The 18,256-nt window shown below is 47.2% G+C and overlaps 1 protein-coding gene across 2 annotated transcripts in view; it reads left to right on the top strand.

The window, feature by feature from the left end:
• The window catches only part of KLC4 (kinesin light chain 4), a 59,706-nt gene extending 47,894 nt beyond the window's left edge, over positions 1-11,812 (top strand). For both annotated transcript variants that reach the window (XM_040351712.1, XM_040351713.1), the window contains exons 13-15: positions 8,085-8,209; positions 9,088-9,145; positions 10,211-11,812. In XM_040351712.1, coding sequence (XP_040207646.1) covers positions 8,085-8,209; positions 9,088-9,145; positions 10,211-10,285 — 258 coding nt within the window. In that variant the 3' untranslated portion in view covers positions 10,286-11,812. The remainder of the gene's footprint in view (positions 1-8,084; positions 8,210-9,087; positions 9,146-10,210) is intronic.
• The last annotated feature ends 6,444 nt before the right edge of the window (positions 11,813-18,256 follow it).

Genomic DNA, 18,256 nt, shown 5'->3' on the forward strand with positions numbered 1-18,256 from the left:
CCCTAAGGTCAATGCTGCTGTGTCCGTCCATGAACGGAAGAGAAAATAGGATTTTTGTACTCACCGTAAAATCCATTTCTCCGAGTTCATGGACGGACACAGCACCCACCCCTCCTTGTTTGTACTGCTTGTCTACGAACTGGGCTGGATGTTTGCAGAGCGTGGGATGTACCTGGGGGACACGCCCCCTGGGAGGTGCTGTACTGAGAGAAGTGTTTTAACCCTTAAAGTGCTGTTTTTTTCTGCCTAGTCTCTCCTGAAAGGAAAGGAATATAACCCTAAGGTCAGTGCTGCTGTGTCTGTCCATGAACTCAGAGAAATGGATTTTACGGTGAGTACAAAAATCCTATTTTTTTCCCACTGGTCTGTAAGGTTCTCACTCAGATACCAACTTGGCAGGCTGGGGAGAAGTCCTGGATACTTTCTTCATCTGAGGAACTTGGTTGCCAGAGAAAGCTATCCAGCCCCCCTTCCCCCACCCCCCCATTAACACTTGACTATTCCTTCAATGCTGGATCTCTCATCTGCAAGGTTAGCCAACCAGGGTTCGGTTGGACAATTCAATGGCAATTTCCTCAACTACCAGATAGGAACCAAAAGTCTTGCAGAAAAAGAAGCCCATCAGATTCTGGCTTGGGTGGATCTTCCTGTTCCAGTCCTGTCCACCTTGCACTTCTCAGGTGGACTTCTACAGACACCAAGGTCTGAGCTCCAGAAAATAGTCTCTCTACCCCAAGGTCTTTTATGGCCTCTCTCACAGATGTTGAACACCAGATGTGGACCTTCTGGGTTCAGTGTCACTTTTGCTACACTTAGGCAAGGCTGTCTTATGCCGCATACACACAATCGTTTTTCGGGTTCTAAAAAAATTAAGTTTTTAAGGGTTTAGAAAAAACAACGTTTTTTTCAACCCGATCATTAAAACGGCCTTGCCTACACACGATCGTGAAAAAAAAATGCTCTAGCAAAGCGCGCTGACGTACAACACGTACGACGGCACTATAAAGGGGAAGTTCCATGCGGATGACGCCACCTTTTGGGCTGCTTTAGCTGATTCAGTGTTGGTAAAATACGATTTGCGCTTTTCTGTCTGTTACAGCGTGATGAATGTGCTTACTCCATTACGAACGGTAGTTTTACCAGAACGAGCGCTCCCGTCTCATAAGTTGCTTCTGAGCATGCGCGGATTTTTCACGTCGTTAAAGCCCACACACGACCATTTTTTACAACCTTAAAAACGACAACGTTAAAAACGTTGCGAAAAAATAGAGCATGTTCAAATTTTGTTTTTGGCCATTTTTTTAGAACCCGAAAAATGCTCTGAAGCCCTCACACTATCGTTTTTAATGACCTTAAAAAGAAACGTCATTTTTTAGAACCCCCGAAAAACGATCGTGTGTACGCGGCATTAGGCCTGCATCCTCTTTTCTTGCCATTGTGGGGTTTTTTTTTCCACCTTAACCAAGACATTGTTTTTCTTTGTTTTGTGTCCTGCGTCACAGAATCCAAAGGCGATTTTTCCTCCATTGCCTGCATGTGCTAAATGCTGCTCAGTAAATCTGATTCTGCCCCCTTTAGACCAGCCTTTCATAACCTTTTTACCCCAGAGGAACCCTTGAGATGATTTTCAGATCTTGGGGAACCCCTGATAAGTTTAGTCCATTGGGGGGTCATTGGGGAAAATGACTGGTTCTGGGAAGAATGCTGTCCTTACGGGGGGTGGCCAGAATGATACCCTTGCAGTTACGCCACTGGCTCCACCAAGTGGTGTTCAACTTGAAACTATGCAGGCACCATCAGATAGGAGGCCAGTTAGCCACCGCTCAAGAAACCCTAGGGATGTAAGGAACCCTGGTTGAGAATGGATGCTTTAGACAGTTTGAATGTTTGTCATTTGTGCAAATCCCCTTACGGCACAGCCTGCTTCACTTTCCACTAACAGCTGGTACCAATTCGTCACTCAAGCCTTAGGACTTGAGGACAAGGTTCCCGTTTTAAAGCACACCCCACAAGATTGGTTAGTGCTTCTTGCACGTTTCAGCCTCCGGCGTCTTTCTCAGATTTGCAAGTCTGATACCTGGTCCTCGGTGCACATGTTCGTTAAGTTTGCTTTGGTCATTGGCTCTTGAGGTGGTTCTGTAGGCTCTGTTGAACACCCCCCCCCCCCCCCCAATGGGTTTTCTTAGACCTGATGACACTTTGTTGTGTTGCTCACCCCTGAAATGAACCGATTTTGGACATCCCAACGTGCCTGAATTTCTTCATCCCCTGTCCCTTTAATATGATTTAAGAAAATATGATTTTTGACTTGTCGTAAAATACTTTTCTTGGAGTACATTAAAGTATATGGGGTCCCCTCTGCCTGTTTATGTAATCTGCTTCTACAATTGCTTTGCTACAAAATCGGAGCATGATAGGAGGGGTTATTATATTCGGTCCTTTTTAAATTTGTCTGCCTGTGTCCATTCTCCTGAAGGCAGCAGCTTATGCCACGTACACACGATCGGAATTCCGCTCAAGCTTGGCTTGCATACATGAGATGAAAAGAAATCCCGGACTGCCGCACTCCGTAAAACGACATCTTTATTGAGTGAATAAAATCCAAAAACAACCAAAACAATGCAGTCATAATGAAGTGAACAGGGGAAAAAAAATGGCTGACCTGTTTCACATCGTGTGATGCTTGCATACACACGGTCACACAAGTTCTCGGAACTTTCGACCGTCAAGAATGCGGTGACGCACAACACTACCATGATCCGAGAAAAGGAAGTTCAATGCTTTCGAGCATGTGTTGAATTGTTTCCGAGGATGCATTGGAATTGCTACAGACGATCGTAATTTCCGTCTGGAATTTTGAGAACCAGCTCTCAAATTTTTGTTGGTGGAAATTCCGACAGGAAAAGTCAGAAGGAGCCTACTCACTGTCGGAAATTCCGACCAAAAGCTCATATCGGACTTTTCGTGTGTACGGGGCATTAGACTTGGGCTACTTAACTGATTTGTCTGGAGGAACAAGCAAGCTCTCCCGGAATGTCTTGCGATCAGGCCTGAGAATTGTCATGGTGTAACCACAGACCAGACTCCTAACTGGAAACAGATGTTGGACGAGGACCTTCAGAATTCTTCTGTGGATGCTGCAAGATCTGTCACTGCATTTTTAGAGACCCAAATACTAAACGTGGTGAAGAAGTAAATTTATACTGAGCTTGAGAAGAATCAAACACTGGACTCACAGTAGATGAATAAAACATCTCCAAGGATTAAACATCGGTATGAACCTTTCAGAAGGGTCTTGAAGAAGCTGCCCGTTTCCTGGCTTAGATTTAATACTTTGAGTCCCTGACCTAGAATAAGCATGGAGAGGAATCAGAAGTTCTAATTCACAGACTTGCTCTGGGTCAGGCATTATTAACCACTTAAGGATCGCCTCCTGCACATATACGTCGGCAGAATGGCACGGCTGGGCACAAGCACATACAGGTACGTCCTCTTTAAGTGCCCAGCCGTGGGTCGCGCGCCTGTGACCCTGTCCAAAGCTCCGGGAGCCGCAGACCCAATCGCCGCTGGAGTCCCACGATCGGTCCCCGGAGCTGAAGAACAGGGAGAGCTGTGTGTAAACACAGCTTCCCCGTTCTTCACTGTGGCGCCGTTATTGACCGTGTGTTCCCTTTTATAGGGATACTCAATCAATGACGTCACACCTACAGCCACACCCCCCTACAGTTAGAAACACAAATGAGGTCACAGTTAACCCCTTCAGCGCCCCCTTGTGGTTAACTCCCAAACTGCAATTGTCATTTTCACAGTAAACAATGCATTGTTAATGCATTTTTTGATGTGAAAATGACAATGGTCCCAAAAATGTGTCAAAATTGTCCGAAGTGTCGCAGTCACGAAAAAAAACCCTGATCGCCGCTATTGGTAGTAAAAAATGTATAAAAATGCAATAAAACTATCGCCTATTTTGTAAACGCTATAAATTTTGGCGCAAACCAATCGATAAACGCTTATTGCGATTTTTTTTTTTTTTTTTTATACCAAAAATAGGTAGAAGAATACGTATCGACCTAAACTGAGGGGGAAAAAAATTATTTTTATATATTTTTTGGTGGATATTTATTATAGCAAAAAGTAAAAAATATTGCTTTTTTTTTCAAAATTGTCGCTCTATTTTTGTTTATAGCGCAAAAAATAAAAACGGCAGAGGTGATCAAATACCACCTAAAGAAAGCTCTATTTCTGGGGAAAAAAGGACGTTAATTTTGTTTGGGAGCCACGTCGCACGATCGCACAATTGTCAGTTAAAGCGACGCAGTGCCGAATCGCAAAAACTGGCCCGGTCCTTTAGCTGCCTAAAGGTCCGGGTCTTAAGTGGTTCAAGTATTGAAGTCAGAGGGGTCAGTATGACATCCCAGAAAATTGTCATTTGCAGAAGAAGTCGGCACTGATTTCCTGAAAGTGAATCTGTACAAGTAAGTAGAAAGGAGCACCCTATATCCAGTGAATGCAAGTTGGAAGGTGAGTTTGGAATTGTTTTATTGAGTAGTAACAAGTAATCGTGCCAAAGCATTTTAGGGAACAAATACTCCCCCCACATCCTCAGGCCTGTTGCTGCATAATAATATAATATATGTTGGTGTAATATATTTCCCAATCTACACAGCCGGCAGGATTATCTGTGTGCTACACACCTGCTTGGGATCCTTCCCCATTTAATATTTGTATGTAGCAACAGCCCTAAAGCAGGGGGAGTCTTTGTTCCCCCGAAACGCGTTGGCTTGATTACTTGATGCTACTCTCAATAATCGTCTTATAAACTTGTATTCACTGGACAATCGCGTGCTCCTTTCTACCTACTTTTACAAGCACATGCGGAAATGCCATCAAGGCCATATCCAGGGGCAACGGCCAAAGCTCCCAAAAAGGGGTCACAGCCACCTTCTTTTTAAGCTGGGCAGAAATCGTCAGAAGGGAATTCTTCCAACCTGCCCCAGTCATCACATAACCATTCACCAATAACTGACTGAGTCAGTCCAGTGGAATTTCCAACCTTAACCACTTCCCGACCTCCTCATGTACATTTACGTCGGCAGAATGGCACGGACAGGCACAATCACGTACCTGTACGTCCTCTGCTAGACGTGGGTGGGGGGTCCGATCGGGACCCCCCCCCGGTACATGCGGAGGTCGGGTCCGCTCGGGGAGCGATCCGGGACGACGGCGCGGCTATTTGTTTATAGCCGCTCCGTCGCGATCGCTCCCCGGAGCTGAAGAACGGGGAGAGCCGTGTGTAAACACGGCTTCCCCCTGCTTCACTGTGGCGGCGCATGGATCAGGTGATCCCCTTTATAGGGGAGACTCGATCGATGATGTCATTCCTACAGCCACACCCCCCTACTGTTGTAAACACACACTAGGTGAAGCCTAACACGTTCAGCGCCCCCTGTGTTTAACTCCCAAACTGCAACTGTCATTTTCACAATAAACAATGCAATTTAAATGCATTTTTTGCTGTGAAAATGACAATGGTCCCAAAAATGTGTCAAAGTTGTCCGAAGTGTCCGCCATAATGTCGCAGTCACGAGAAAAAATCGCTGATCGCCGCCATTAGTAGTAAAAAAAATAAAAAACATAAAAATGCAAAAAAACTATCCCCTATTTTGTAAACGCTATAAATTTTGCGCAAACCAACCGATAAACGATTATTGCGATTTTTTTTTTTTTTTTTACCAAAAATAGGTAGAAGAATACGTATCGGCCTAAACTGAGGAAAAAAATAATTTTATATATGTTTTTGGGGGATATTTATTACAGCAAAAAGTAAAAAATATTGCATTTTTTTCAAAATTGTCGCTCTATTTTTGTTTATAGCGCAAAAAATAAAAACCGCAGAGGTGATCAAATACCACCAAAAGAAAGCTCTATTTGTGGGAAAAAAAGGACGCCAATTTTGTTACGACCGCGCAATTGTCTGTTAAAGCGACGCAGTCCCGAACTGTAAAAACCCCTTGGGTCTTTAGGCAGCATATTGGTCCGGGGCTTAAGTGGTTAAAGAGCTGAAAGTGGACCTGTCACTGTAATCCACAATAGGACAAGATCGGCAATTACCAAATCCCACTATTTTGACTAATAGATTTCCTTCACCTATCCATAAATATAATTTCTGTTTCACTAGATCACATGACCTCTGGCTACAAGTCATGGATATAAGATCATTATGGCTGCCGCCATGTACACAGATCACATCGTCTACAAACAAGGCTATTGGTACATTGACACATGTTGATCACTGAGCACACGATCTTCACCTTATCTAATCAGAGGACAAAGGGAGTAACATTGCAGCAGGAGGCAGCAAAATTGCAAAAATTGTTTGCAATTTTGCTGTCTCCTGCTGCAATGTTGCTCCCTTTGTCCAAATGACAGGGATGGAAGTAGGGATGTCCCGATACCGAGCATTTCCCCAAGTACTTGTACTCGGGGAAATGCTCCGATACTTCACCCGATACCTGGGCAGTCAGGGTGATCAGTGCGGCAGGGGAGTTGCAAGTCTTCTCCGTGCTGCCCTCTCCCCCCCCCCCCCACCGTGCTGCCTCCCCCCCCCCCCGTGCTGCCTTCCCCCCCCAGGCTGCCTTCTCCCCCCCCCCCCCCGTGCTGCCTTCTAAAGCCCCCCCGGGCTGCCTCCCCCGTGCTGCCTTTCCCCCCCCCCTGTGCTGCCTTCTCCACCCCATTCCCGTGCTCTGTGCTGCCTTCTCCCCCCCCCCCCCGCTCTGTGCTGCCTTCTCCCCCCCCCCCCTACGATGCTTCAATTTATGAATGGAGAGAAGCTTCTATGTCTTAAAGGGGAGATGTCAGAGGTCTGTTAAGACCCCTGATATCTCTCCAAGGACCCCCAACAGGGCTGATTAAAAAATGTAAATTAAAAAAAAAAAAACACACTGACAAAACACTCTCCCCCCCCCTCTCTAAAAAAAAAAAAATAGTAAAAAATAAAAGTTTAAAAAAAATAAAATAAAATACTGCCACATGACATTAAAAAAAGTATCCGTAATCGGTATCGGCGAGTACTTGGGGAAAAAAATTATTGGTACTTGTACTCGGTCTCAAAAAAGTGGTATCGGGACAACCCTAGATGGAAGCACACGATGACTTTACCCGGTCATGGCCTCAGTTAAAGTCCCAAATTCCCCATTTCCCCCCCTCCCAACATTTATGATTAGCAAAATTTTGTCTGAATGGCACTAATGCCAAGTGAGTGTCAAAGTTTGGTTTGGTTGGACAATGACAGAACGAATGACTAGAATGGTGTCCTGTAATTTCATGTGTCTTGGCCGGAATGTTGTCTGCACAGGGTATACTGTGTGCATGCGTTGCCTGCATGGGGTACGTTCTGTGTGTGCGCGTGTGTTGTCTGCATGGGGTACGCTGTGTGCACGCGCATGTTGTCTGCACAGGGTATGCTGTGTGCACGTGTTGTCTGCACAGGGTGCGCTCTGTGTGCGTGGGGTACGCATATTGTCTGCACGGGGTACGCTGTGTGTGCGCGCGCGTCTGCACAGGGTATGGTGTGTGTGTGTGTGTGTGTGTGTGTGTTAAATTTGCATTGTGTACAGTGTAAGGTTGTTGTGTGCAGTGGGTACGGTGTGTGTCGTGTCTGCACATAGACTGTGTAAATAGTCTCTGTGCAGTGTACGTTGTGTATGTGGTGTATGCTGTTTGTTGTCTGCGTGGTGTACACACTGTGTGTGTGTTGTTTTTTTGTGCAGTGTACACAGCATACGCTCTGTGGGGTTGATTTACTAAAGGCAAATATATAGTTGCTCCAGATCTGAGGGGAAGCAGATCTGCTGATTTCTATGCATTTTTTTTTCTTTTGCAAAGTGAAGTTTTACCTAATTTACTAAGCTCTAGAGCATCTGCACTTGTCTTTTGTAAATCAACCCCAGTGTGTGTGTGTGTGTGTGTGTGTGTGTGTTTTGGACACATCTTGTGCTGTTTGTTGAAGTACACATGCTGTTGGATTTGTGTTAGTGTTAGTCTTGTAGTACACCCGGTGTGCGAGTTGTGTCATTTTATTACAGGACGGCAGTGGGGCCCTGAGGAGGTCAGGGTCTCTGGGGAAGATCCGCGATGTCCTTCGCAGGAGCAGCGAAATGTTGGTGAAGAAACTACAGGGAACAACACCGCCTGAACCGCGCAATTCAAAGTAACAACCCAACGCAACAAACATCACAATCGCACCCTTTCCATGTCACATCTGCCCTCACACTGAATACTACAGTGTCAGACACCCTCCTCTATTACACACACACACAACAATCACACTCCCGTGTCAAAAACAACAATCGCATTGCACCCTCTTCCATCACACACCGCCCTCTTGTGTCACCCACTACAACACACATGCCCATGTCAAAACGCAACAAAACAATCACACCGCACCCTCCCGTGTCGCGCACACACCCATCACACCGCACCATCCCGTGTCGCGCACACACCCATCACACCGCACCCTCCCGTGTCGCGCACACACCCATCACACCGCACCCTCCCGTGTCGCGCACACACCCATCACACCGCACCCTCCCGTGTCGCGCACACACCCATCACACCGCACCCTCCCGTGTCGCGCACACACCCATCACGCCGCACCCTCCCGTGTCGCGCACACACCCATCACGCCGCCCCCTCTCGTGTGGCTCACGCCCATCACGCCGCCCCCTCTCGTGTGGCTCACGCCCATCACGCTTCCCCCTCTCGTGTGGCTCACGCCCATCACGCTGCCCCCCTCTCGTGTGGCTCACGCCCATCACGCTGCCCCCTCTCGTGTGGCTCACGCCCATCACGCTGCCCCCTCTCGTGTGGCTCACGCCCATCACGCTGCCCCCTCTCGTGTGGCTCACGCCCATCACGCTGCCCCCTCTCGTGTGGCTCACGCCCATCACGCTGCCCCCTCTCGTGTGGCTCACGCCCATCACGCTGCCCCCTCCCGTATCACACTGCCCCCTCCTGTGTCTCACGCACCCATCACACTGCCCCTTCCCATTAAGTATTTATGGTGCAATATTATATCTTCTTTTTCAGCATGAAGCGAGCGGCATCTCTGAACTATCTCAACAAATCATGCGATGAGTCTTTCCAGGTAATGCCCCCAACCCCACCTGAACCTCTTCCTGGTGCTACCTTATTCAACCTCCCCTTCTTCCCCAGAGTGCTTCCCTTCTTACCAGCTTATCTGACCCTCATCCTATAGCACTGCCTCTCACAACCCCTTCTATACTTCCTCTCTGTAATGCTGTTTCTCTCACCGACCCCAAGTGCTGCCTCTCACCTGCCCCCCCCCCCCCCCCGTGCTGCATATCACCTGCCTCTCTCATCTCCTCCCCTGCCCCCGTGATGCTGCCTCTCTCCTCCTCCTCCTCTGCCCTCAGTGTGTTGCCTCTCTCTCCTCCTCCTCTGCCCTCAGTGTGTTGCCTCTCTCTCCTCCTCCTCCTCTGCCCTCAGTGTGTTGCCTCTCTCTCCTCCTCCTCTGCCCTCATGGTGTGCTGCCTCTCTCTCCTCCTCCTCTGCCCTCAGTGTGTTGCCTCTCTCTCTCCTCCTCCTCTGCCCTCAGTGTGCTGCCTCTCTCTCCTCCTCTGCCCTCGGTGTGCTGCCTCTCTCTCCTCCTCCTCTGCCCTCATGGTGTGCTGCCTCTCTCTCCTCCTCCTCCTCTGCCCTCAGTGTGCTGCCTCTCTCTCCTCCTCTGCCCTCAGTGTGTTGCCTCTCTCTCCTCCTCCTCCTCTGCCCTCAGTGTGTTGCCTCTCTCTCTCCTCCTCCTCTGCCCTCAGTGTGCTGCCTCTCTCTCCTCCTCCTCTGCCCTCATGGTGTGCTGCCTCTCTCTCCTCCTCCTCCTCCTCTGCCCTCATGGTGTGCTGCCACTCTCTCCTCCTCCTCCGCCCTCAGTGCCTCAGTGTGCTGCCTCTCTCTCCTCCTCTGCCCTCATGGTGTGCTGCCTCTCTCTCTCCTCCTCCTCCTCCTCCTCCTCCTCTGCCCTCATGGTGTGCTGCCTCTCTCTCCTCCTCTGCCCTCATGGTGTGCTGCCTCTCTCTCCTCCTCCTCCGCCCTCAGCGTGCTGCCCCTCTCTCCCTCTCCCTCCTCCGCCTTTATAGTGCTGTCTCTTGCTGTTTGACCTTTCACTGATTGTTGTTCCCGTCTCTCCTATTGCCAGGGCTCTCCAAAACTTCTGTCGGAGTCGCGAGGTTTGAGCGCCAGTAACATTGATCTTTCATTGCAACGTTCCTGATCCCGCTCAGTGCCCAGCTGCCCAACATTCACCTCATCCCAATTCTTGCACTTAATGGTACCGCTGATCCCACCAGCTATATAATAGTGATATAGAATCTAAATCCATCTCCTTCTAGAGTCACACTCCACTCTATTCTAGAATGAACTATCTTCAATTGTTTTCTGGACACACATTGAACGGTGTACCCCACCCCTGGAATATGTTCCCGACATAAGAAAATGTGGACTGTGTCTCCCTACCATTTATGTTGTCATCCCAATGGCGAAATCTCATTAGATGTTTCTAACACTACAGACTCCAGTCACATTGCCTGCAATCTTTACTATCAGGAAAGGCTGGAACCACATACTGGCAATGGAAATCCTGCAGGACTGAATTCTACATGAACTCTACTAGATGTAACTTTCAATACTGGACTGTTTTAGTTCTCTTAACTGCCACACCGGTTTTTAGTATCTTAATTCTCTGCACGGAAAACACGTGATAAAACTGACCTTTGACCTTAGGCTGGCCCCCAACCCATCGCAGGGTTGACAGGCGGTAAAATGTGACAGCTGCCTGCAAATGTCTTCCTATGGTAGCCATCACTAATAGATTGGGATCCCAAATTTTTGTTGTGGCTTCCCATTGGGGAATGTACTGGATGCTGCACTGTAAAGCCCAGCTGGGCATTCCTCGGGTCACATGACCTATGTTAGGCTAGAATCTCCTAAAGGAACCCAAGCCTTCTAATAAGACATCTTTTACTGTCATAAACTAGAAGCATCCAGCAAAATATTTTTAAATGTCTGATTTATTTTTGGATCGTTATTTATAAATTAAACATTAGGTGGCCAGCTCTGACCCTTTCTACCACCAAGGCCCTAAAGTGTAACTGCTAAATGACTCAAAGCAAGCTTAAAATTAGCCCTTCGTCCCCTAAATTTAATCCCAAAAAACACATCTATCACCTTTAGCCTTAACCCTTGTTTCAAACAGCTAACACGAACTAACCCTTCAAACTGTACTTTGCCTGAGCTCGATGTATTGGGCCTCCCTGTGCATCTGGCAGTGCCAAGGTGGTGCTGAAAACTGGCAGACACTACAGCTTTGGAACATTGTTCTGGAATACGACAGGATTCTAGAGTGACACTACAAAAAGTGTTCTAGAGTAGTACTGGGAGAGTAATGACACTACTTGTTCTTACCAAGAAGCTTTGGTGTATAGTAACACTACAGGCCTGGGCCACATCCTAGAGTACTGCTACAGGTCCAAACACAAAAACCGAGTTAGGGCTACAGACTAGGTCCATGTCTAGAGTACAAACCCCGTGCTAGAGTATGCCTACAGGTTGGGCCATTCATGGAGTATGACTACAGGTCCAAACTCCATCCTAGAGTATGACTTTAGGCTGGGGTCATACCAAGACTATGGCTACAGGCCCAAACCCCATCCTAGAGAATTCCTACAGGTTGGGCCATCTCTTGTTTATGACTACAGATCCAAACTGCATCCTAGAGTATGACTTTAGGCTGGGGTCATACCAAGACTATTGCTACAGGCCCAAACCCCATCCTAGAGAATGCCTACAGGGTGGGCCTTTCCTTGTGTATGACTACAGGTCCAAACTCCACCCTAGAGTATGCTTACAGGTTGGGCCCATTCCTTGAGTATGGCTACAGGTTGAAATTCCAACCCAGAGTATGACTATAGGCTGGGTTATACTTGAGTATGGCTACAGGTCCAAACCCTGTCCTAGAGTATGACTACAAGCTGGGGTCTTTCGTAGAGTATGACTACAGGTCCAGGTGGTGTCCTAGGGTACGGGTGCAGTATAGGTCCAAACCCTATCCTAGAGTACAACTGCATGGCCATGCCCTAGAGCAGGGGTCTCCAAACTGTCTAAACAAAGGGCCAGTTTATGGTCCTTCAGACTTTCTGGGTGCCAGACTGTGGCCAGCAGGAATGGGAATTTTTTTCAGGAAACAGTGGAAGTAAACAGTGTTCCATCTTTGGTCTTGGGGGGGAAGAACAGTGCCCCATTGTTGGTGTCGGGGCAGGAATTATGCCCCATTGTTGGTTTTAGGCAAAATAGCGTCTCCTTTCAGTGAAGTAAATGGTGCCGTAAGGGTTGGATAAAGGAAAGCAAAGGGCCACCGTTTGGAGACCTCTGCCCTAGAGTTTGGTAACAAGTCCAGATCACATCCTAGAGTACACCTACAGGCCAAGGCCCAATGTCCTAGAGGCTGGCAACAGCGCCCGGGCCGTGTCCTAGGGTACTGCTGCAGGTCCAAACCGTAACCTAGAGTTTGGCTAGACCCAAACTGTGTCCTAGGGTAACATGATTAATCATTCTTCCAGACAGGGAGACAGCATAGCCTTAGACTGTGGCAGTGTGAGGATGGCTCATCTTTTTCACACATCGTAGTTTTGGTCTCTATCCTATCTTATATATACGGTAAGCTTACACTACAGGCACACCTTGGTCAGTACCCTACCCAGGTGCTGCCCTCATTGTCTTTTTATTCCACAATTATGTGCTCCACCCTTAGACGTGTAATGTTTTGCTCACCTCCATCAGGAAACCCCTGTGTGTTTTTCAGGTCAAGGTTAGCATATTACAGGAGGTCTAGATTGCTGCTTCCATATTTCTCGCACAGGAGCAGAGAAATTCCAGATGTACAAATGTCATTTTCCGTTGTCTCCCACTGAAATGGAGACGGTTGACCTGGTCACTTTTGTTGTCCATTGCACTTTACTCACATGACTACTTTGGGGCTTTACTGAAATGCCTGACCTCTCCTTTTTTGCCACACTCCAATGGGCGCAGATGGCCCCCCGTTCTCTCTTTGCTGGTGAGGACAACCAACGACTTGGTGAGCTTGGCCTTTTTTCTTTCCGCATGATAGTGGTTTGGTATCTCGGACCAGCCCCCCCCCCCCCCACTGCAGAGGTGGACGGAGCTATGCACCTTCCCGGATGTTGCTTTATGGATCTGCACTGCAATAATTAGCCGCTAATGAATGACTGCTTTCTGCTAATGTCGTCCCCATGTCCACCCCCCCCCCCCTGTGTGTCATACCCCCAGTCCTAGCAGAGGACGCTCTGCACACAGGAAGTGAGTGTGGGGCGCGTGCTGCATTTTACCTGTACCCCCCCCCCCCCCCATCCCCTTCATTGTATCATCATTTGGATTTTATCTATCTCAGGAAAATAAAATTCTTGGAAATCAAAGTGGTTCTGTTTATTTCAAAAACATTTTGGTGACTCCCGGGTACCGGATTACCGATAATAACCAATCAGGTTCTCACAGTTCTATTATCAGTGACACAGATAGAACTTTCAGACTCAAGATCAGTGACGGCGAACCAGATGTAACTACATTTCCCAAGCTTCTCTTGCACTCTGCAGTGTAGTTGAGCATCATGGGAAATGTAGTTACAAAACATCTGGAGTGCCAAGGTTCGCCATTACTGCTCTAGAATATACAGGGTTTAGTATAAGTGAGACATCGCACCACCTGACATTGCAGTGAATGAAGTGTTCATTATATAAAATTGGCACAAAAAAAAAAGGGAACCGTTCAGGTACGTTCTGTGCTAGTGCCCAGCCGTGGCCCGCGACCTGGTCCGAAGCTCCGGGACCCGCGGAGCCCATCGCTGCTGGAGTCCCGCGAACGCTCCCCGGAGCTGAATAACGGGGAGAGCTGTGTGTAAACACAGCTTCCCCGTTCTTCACTGTGGTGGCATCATCGATCGTGTGATCCCTTTTATAGGGATACACAATCGATGACGTCGCACCTACAGCCACACCCCCTACAGTTAGAAACACATATTAGGTCATACATAACCCCTTCAGCGCCCCCTTTTGGTTAACTCCCAAACTGCAATTGTCATTTTCACAGTAAACAATACATTTTAACCTCCCTGGCGGTATGATTCTGTCTGGAATTACGTACCAAAAGCGGTACATTTATTTTGCAAGGAAATTGGCGTTTTATACTGTAGGCCTGCAATTCTTAGGAATAACTCGCTTAAATCTGACCAAGCAAGGGTCTTGTAGGCATCCCGGGTATGATTTTTTTTTTTAAAACAAAATTATAAATTATAATATAATAAATAATTATAAATAATTATAACAAATAATATAATTATAATAAAAATTATTCAATAATGTAATCAACTCAAAATCACTGAAATTTGCAGTTGCAGAATTGTCGCTGTCATTATTTTATTTTTTTTATGACGAATTTCCCCGCAAATCGCTATCGCACAATTCTGCAAGTGATTATAATTTATTATCGCTGTTTTCTAGCTGATCTAAAACCATTTTTGACATAAAGGGACACTTTTGGACAATCTACAGTTTTTAGGCAGAAAGAACAGTTTTTATTATATAAAAGTACATGTAGGGCACTGGGCAGACCACTAGGGACAAGGGGGGGGTGTATTTTTTACATCCAGTACTGTAATCTATAAGATTACAGTATACTGTATGTAAAGTGTTTGTTTACTTTTTTGAATTTGGCGCCGTTCTCCGTCCCCGTGCGTCGTAACGTCGCAGGGAACGGAGATCGGCGGCACACAGGGACTGTGAATCGAGCGAGGAGGACCCGCTCGCTCACACAGCGGGTGGCATCGCTGGATCCAGGGACAAGGTGAGTAAACCAAGCCTGTGGATCCAGCGAAAGGTAAGCCCGTCCAGCCCGAGCGTGACTCGGGTTTACCGATCCTAACGTAAAACCAACCCCGAGTCACGCTCGGGTTTACCGTCAGGGGGTTAAATGCATTTTTTGCTGTGAAAATGACAATGGTCCCAAAAATGTGTCAAAGTGTCCGCCATAATGTCGCAGTCACAAAAAAAAATCGCTGATCGCAGCCATTAGTAGTAAAACATTTTTATTTTTTTTATAAAAATGCAATAAAACTATCCCCTATTTTGTAAACGCTATAAATTTTGCGCAAACCAACCGATAAACGCTTATTGCGATTTTTTTTTTTTTTTTTTACCAAAAATAGGTAGAAGAATACGTATCGGCCTAAACTGAGGAACAAAAATGTTTTTTATATATTTTTGGGGGATATTTATTATAGCAAAATGTAAAAAATATTGCATTTTTTTCAAAATTGTCGCTCTATTTTTGTTTATAGCGCAAAAAATAAAAACCGCAGAGGTGATCAAATACCACCAAAAGAAGGCTCTATTTGTGGGGAAAAAAGGACGCCAATTTTGTTTGGGAGCCAAGTCGCACGACCGCGCAATTGTCGGTTAAAGCGACGCAGTGCCGAATCGCAAAACCTGGCCGGGTTCTTTAGCTGCCTAAAGGTCCGGGCCCAATGTGGGCTGAATTAAAACAATTTGCTGATCAGTGATCTTTATAGCCTATTCCTCAGACCAGAATTTGAGGCAAAGAACTCTCCCAGGGACCTGTCACAGATAAGCTGATCTACTAATTGTGTTTCTCTATAATCTGTTTTACCTCTCTACAGCCTGCTTTCTTCCAGGACTGGGAGTTATAAGTGTTTCTGGATTTTATCTACTGGTTGATGGAGAACCTACACAGCCATTCCCGCTAAGCCTGTCTAAATAAACCTCACTATTTGGCTGTGCTCAGGCCAACACCCCCTGCCTGAGCAATGGGCTTGTTTCCTGACTCAAGGCTCCAGTCCATGTTGGTTCCTGAATTCCTGTATTTCTGGTTCTGACTTTGATTTGTGTTGGCTGCCCACCTTGACCTTTAACCTGTACCTCACTCTGATTCATTCCTGGGCAGCTGCCTTATGTCAAGTGTGCCCAAGGGCCACAACCCGGTGCATTCATCAGTAAGGTCCATCATTTGTTAAGGGGTGCTCTGGTGAAGATCTGCTGTGTGTACCTAAACTCTGTACATTGGCCCCTTTAAGAGCTTACACCTGTGGCCAGGGCCCTTTGAAGGAATTTGGGGGCCCCAAGCAAAATGGACGACATTTGTTTTCAAGTTGAGAAGGGGGGGGGGGTTTGCTGCTGAGTTTATTCAAGCAGGGGTGCTCCTGGGGGGGGGTTAATTCAAGATGAGAAGTGGGGGGGGGGGGGTTAGGCCGCTGCTGAAGATGGCTTCTTGGTTCTTGATTCTTCCAACATCCACCTTCCTTCTCCGGTGCAGCAAGCAAGTTGAGAGGGAGGGGCCCCAGGCCAGCACGGGGCCCCAAGCAGTTGCTTGGTTTGGCTGTCAACCTATGAGCTAAAGCAGGCCTTAAATGTGGTCCCTGACATTGTCAAAGGGCCACACACAGACCTTTTTTTTCTCAGAGTATAGGTGCAGGAACTCCCCCTTTCTGAGTCGCCCCATTTCTCCTCCCCTACCCACCTCCGAGGACCATTCCTTGGCTCTACCCCCTGCCCACCTTCCAGTAGTGCCCTTTATAGAGAATACAGAACCAAGTATAATTTTTTGGTGCCAAGTAATTTTGTATGGAATTTGTTAATAATAACAAGAAAAGCAGTAAAATAGATCCCTTGCAGCCAGCAACACCAATAGAACCTCCAGCAACAATAGATCTTCCTACAACAATAATGGACCACCAGCTGCCAAATATCCCCCAGGCAAAAATAGACCCCCAGTAACAATAGACTCCACCAGCAACTACCGACCCCCGGCAGCAACAACAGATATCCCCACAGCCAGCATCAAGAGACCCTCCAGCAGCCAGCAACTATAGATCCCTCCCTCAACAGTGGATCTCTCCCAGCAACAACTTATCCCCCCCAGCAACATAAGACCCACCCCCACCAGCAATAGATCTCCCACCAGTAACAACAGACTTCCTCAGCAACAATTGACCCACCCATGCTAAAATAGACCCCCCCCCCCACAGCTACAATAGATCCCCCAGCAGCCAGCATCAGCAGACCATTCAGCACACCCCAGCACCCCTTGCACACATTCAGTCCTGGAGGTGCCGAAACTGCGTTCCCCCACGTTCCTGCTGAAAAAAGCCCTGGACACATAATAATGATCAATGTACAGTATGGAATGCTTGAGAGGACTGTCAGAAACTGCAGACCTAATAGAGGAAATGAGAGTAATGCCGCGTACACACGATAGGACATTCCGACAACAAAACCATTGATTTTTTTTCCGTCGGATGTTGGCTCAAACTTGTCTTGCATACACACGGTCACACAAATGTTGTCGGAAATTGCGAACATCAAGAACGCGGTGACGTACAACACTACGACGAGCCGAGAAAAATTAAGTTAAGTGATTCCGAGCATGCGTACACTTTTCGTGCGTTGAATTGTGTACACGCGGTCGGAAATTTCCGACAACATCCCGTTGTCGGAAAATTTAAGAACCAGCTCTCAAATTTTTGTTGTCGGAAATTCTGACAGCAAATGTCCGATGGAGCCTACACACGGTCGGATTTTCCGACAACAAGCTCACATCGAACATTTGTTGTCGGAAATTCCGACCGTGTGTACGGCAGCATAAGAGTGTGGGCATGCTTCATTTGTGGCTGAGGATATGCTGCAGGAGAAAATACAATACTGGAAACATGTTACATGGGGTTAGTAGAGATCAATGCTATTACTCTAATCAATGTTCCCAAGACAGATGAGGGCCGCACATGGTATACCAAAGGGCCACAGGTTGGAAACCAGGGCTTACCCCCTCTTCCATGTGCAGAACGCACAGAGGGTTCCCTAAGCAAACCGCCGACTTACACTGAGTCTTTGCTGTTACACAACCACCTGAAGTATGTTATGCATTACATTAACCAGATGCCCAGGAGAACACTTAGGAAACAAGTTCCTAACACAGGATTCTATCCCATTGAGTAACTGGCTGCGAAACACATTGATGAAAACAATGGTCTAAGAACAGAGGCAGCAGCTGAGATAAGCCATGATACGGGCAGGTCCACCAATGATTCAGTAGTAGACCTTTACTTAACCAAGCACTCAGGTGATGGTAGAGGGTGGAAAACCATTTGGGTATAGAGAAGGTC

Source organism: Rana temporaria, chromosome 4 (genome assembly GCF_905171775.1).
Source record: "Rana temporaria chromosome 4, aRanTem1.1, whole genome shotgun sequence".
Taxonomy (NCBI): Eukaryota; Metazoa; Chordata; class Amphibia; order Anura; family Ranidae; genus Rana; species Rana temporaria.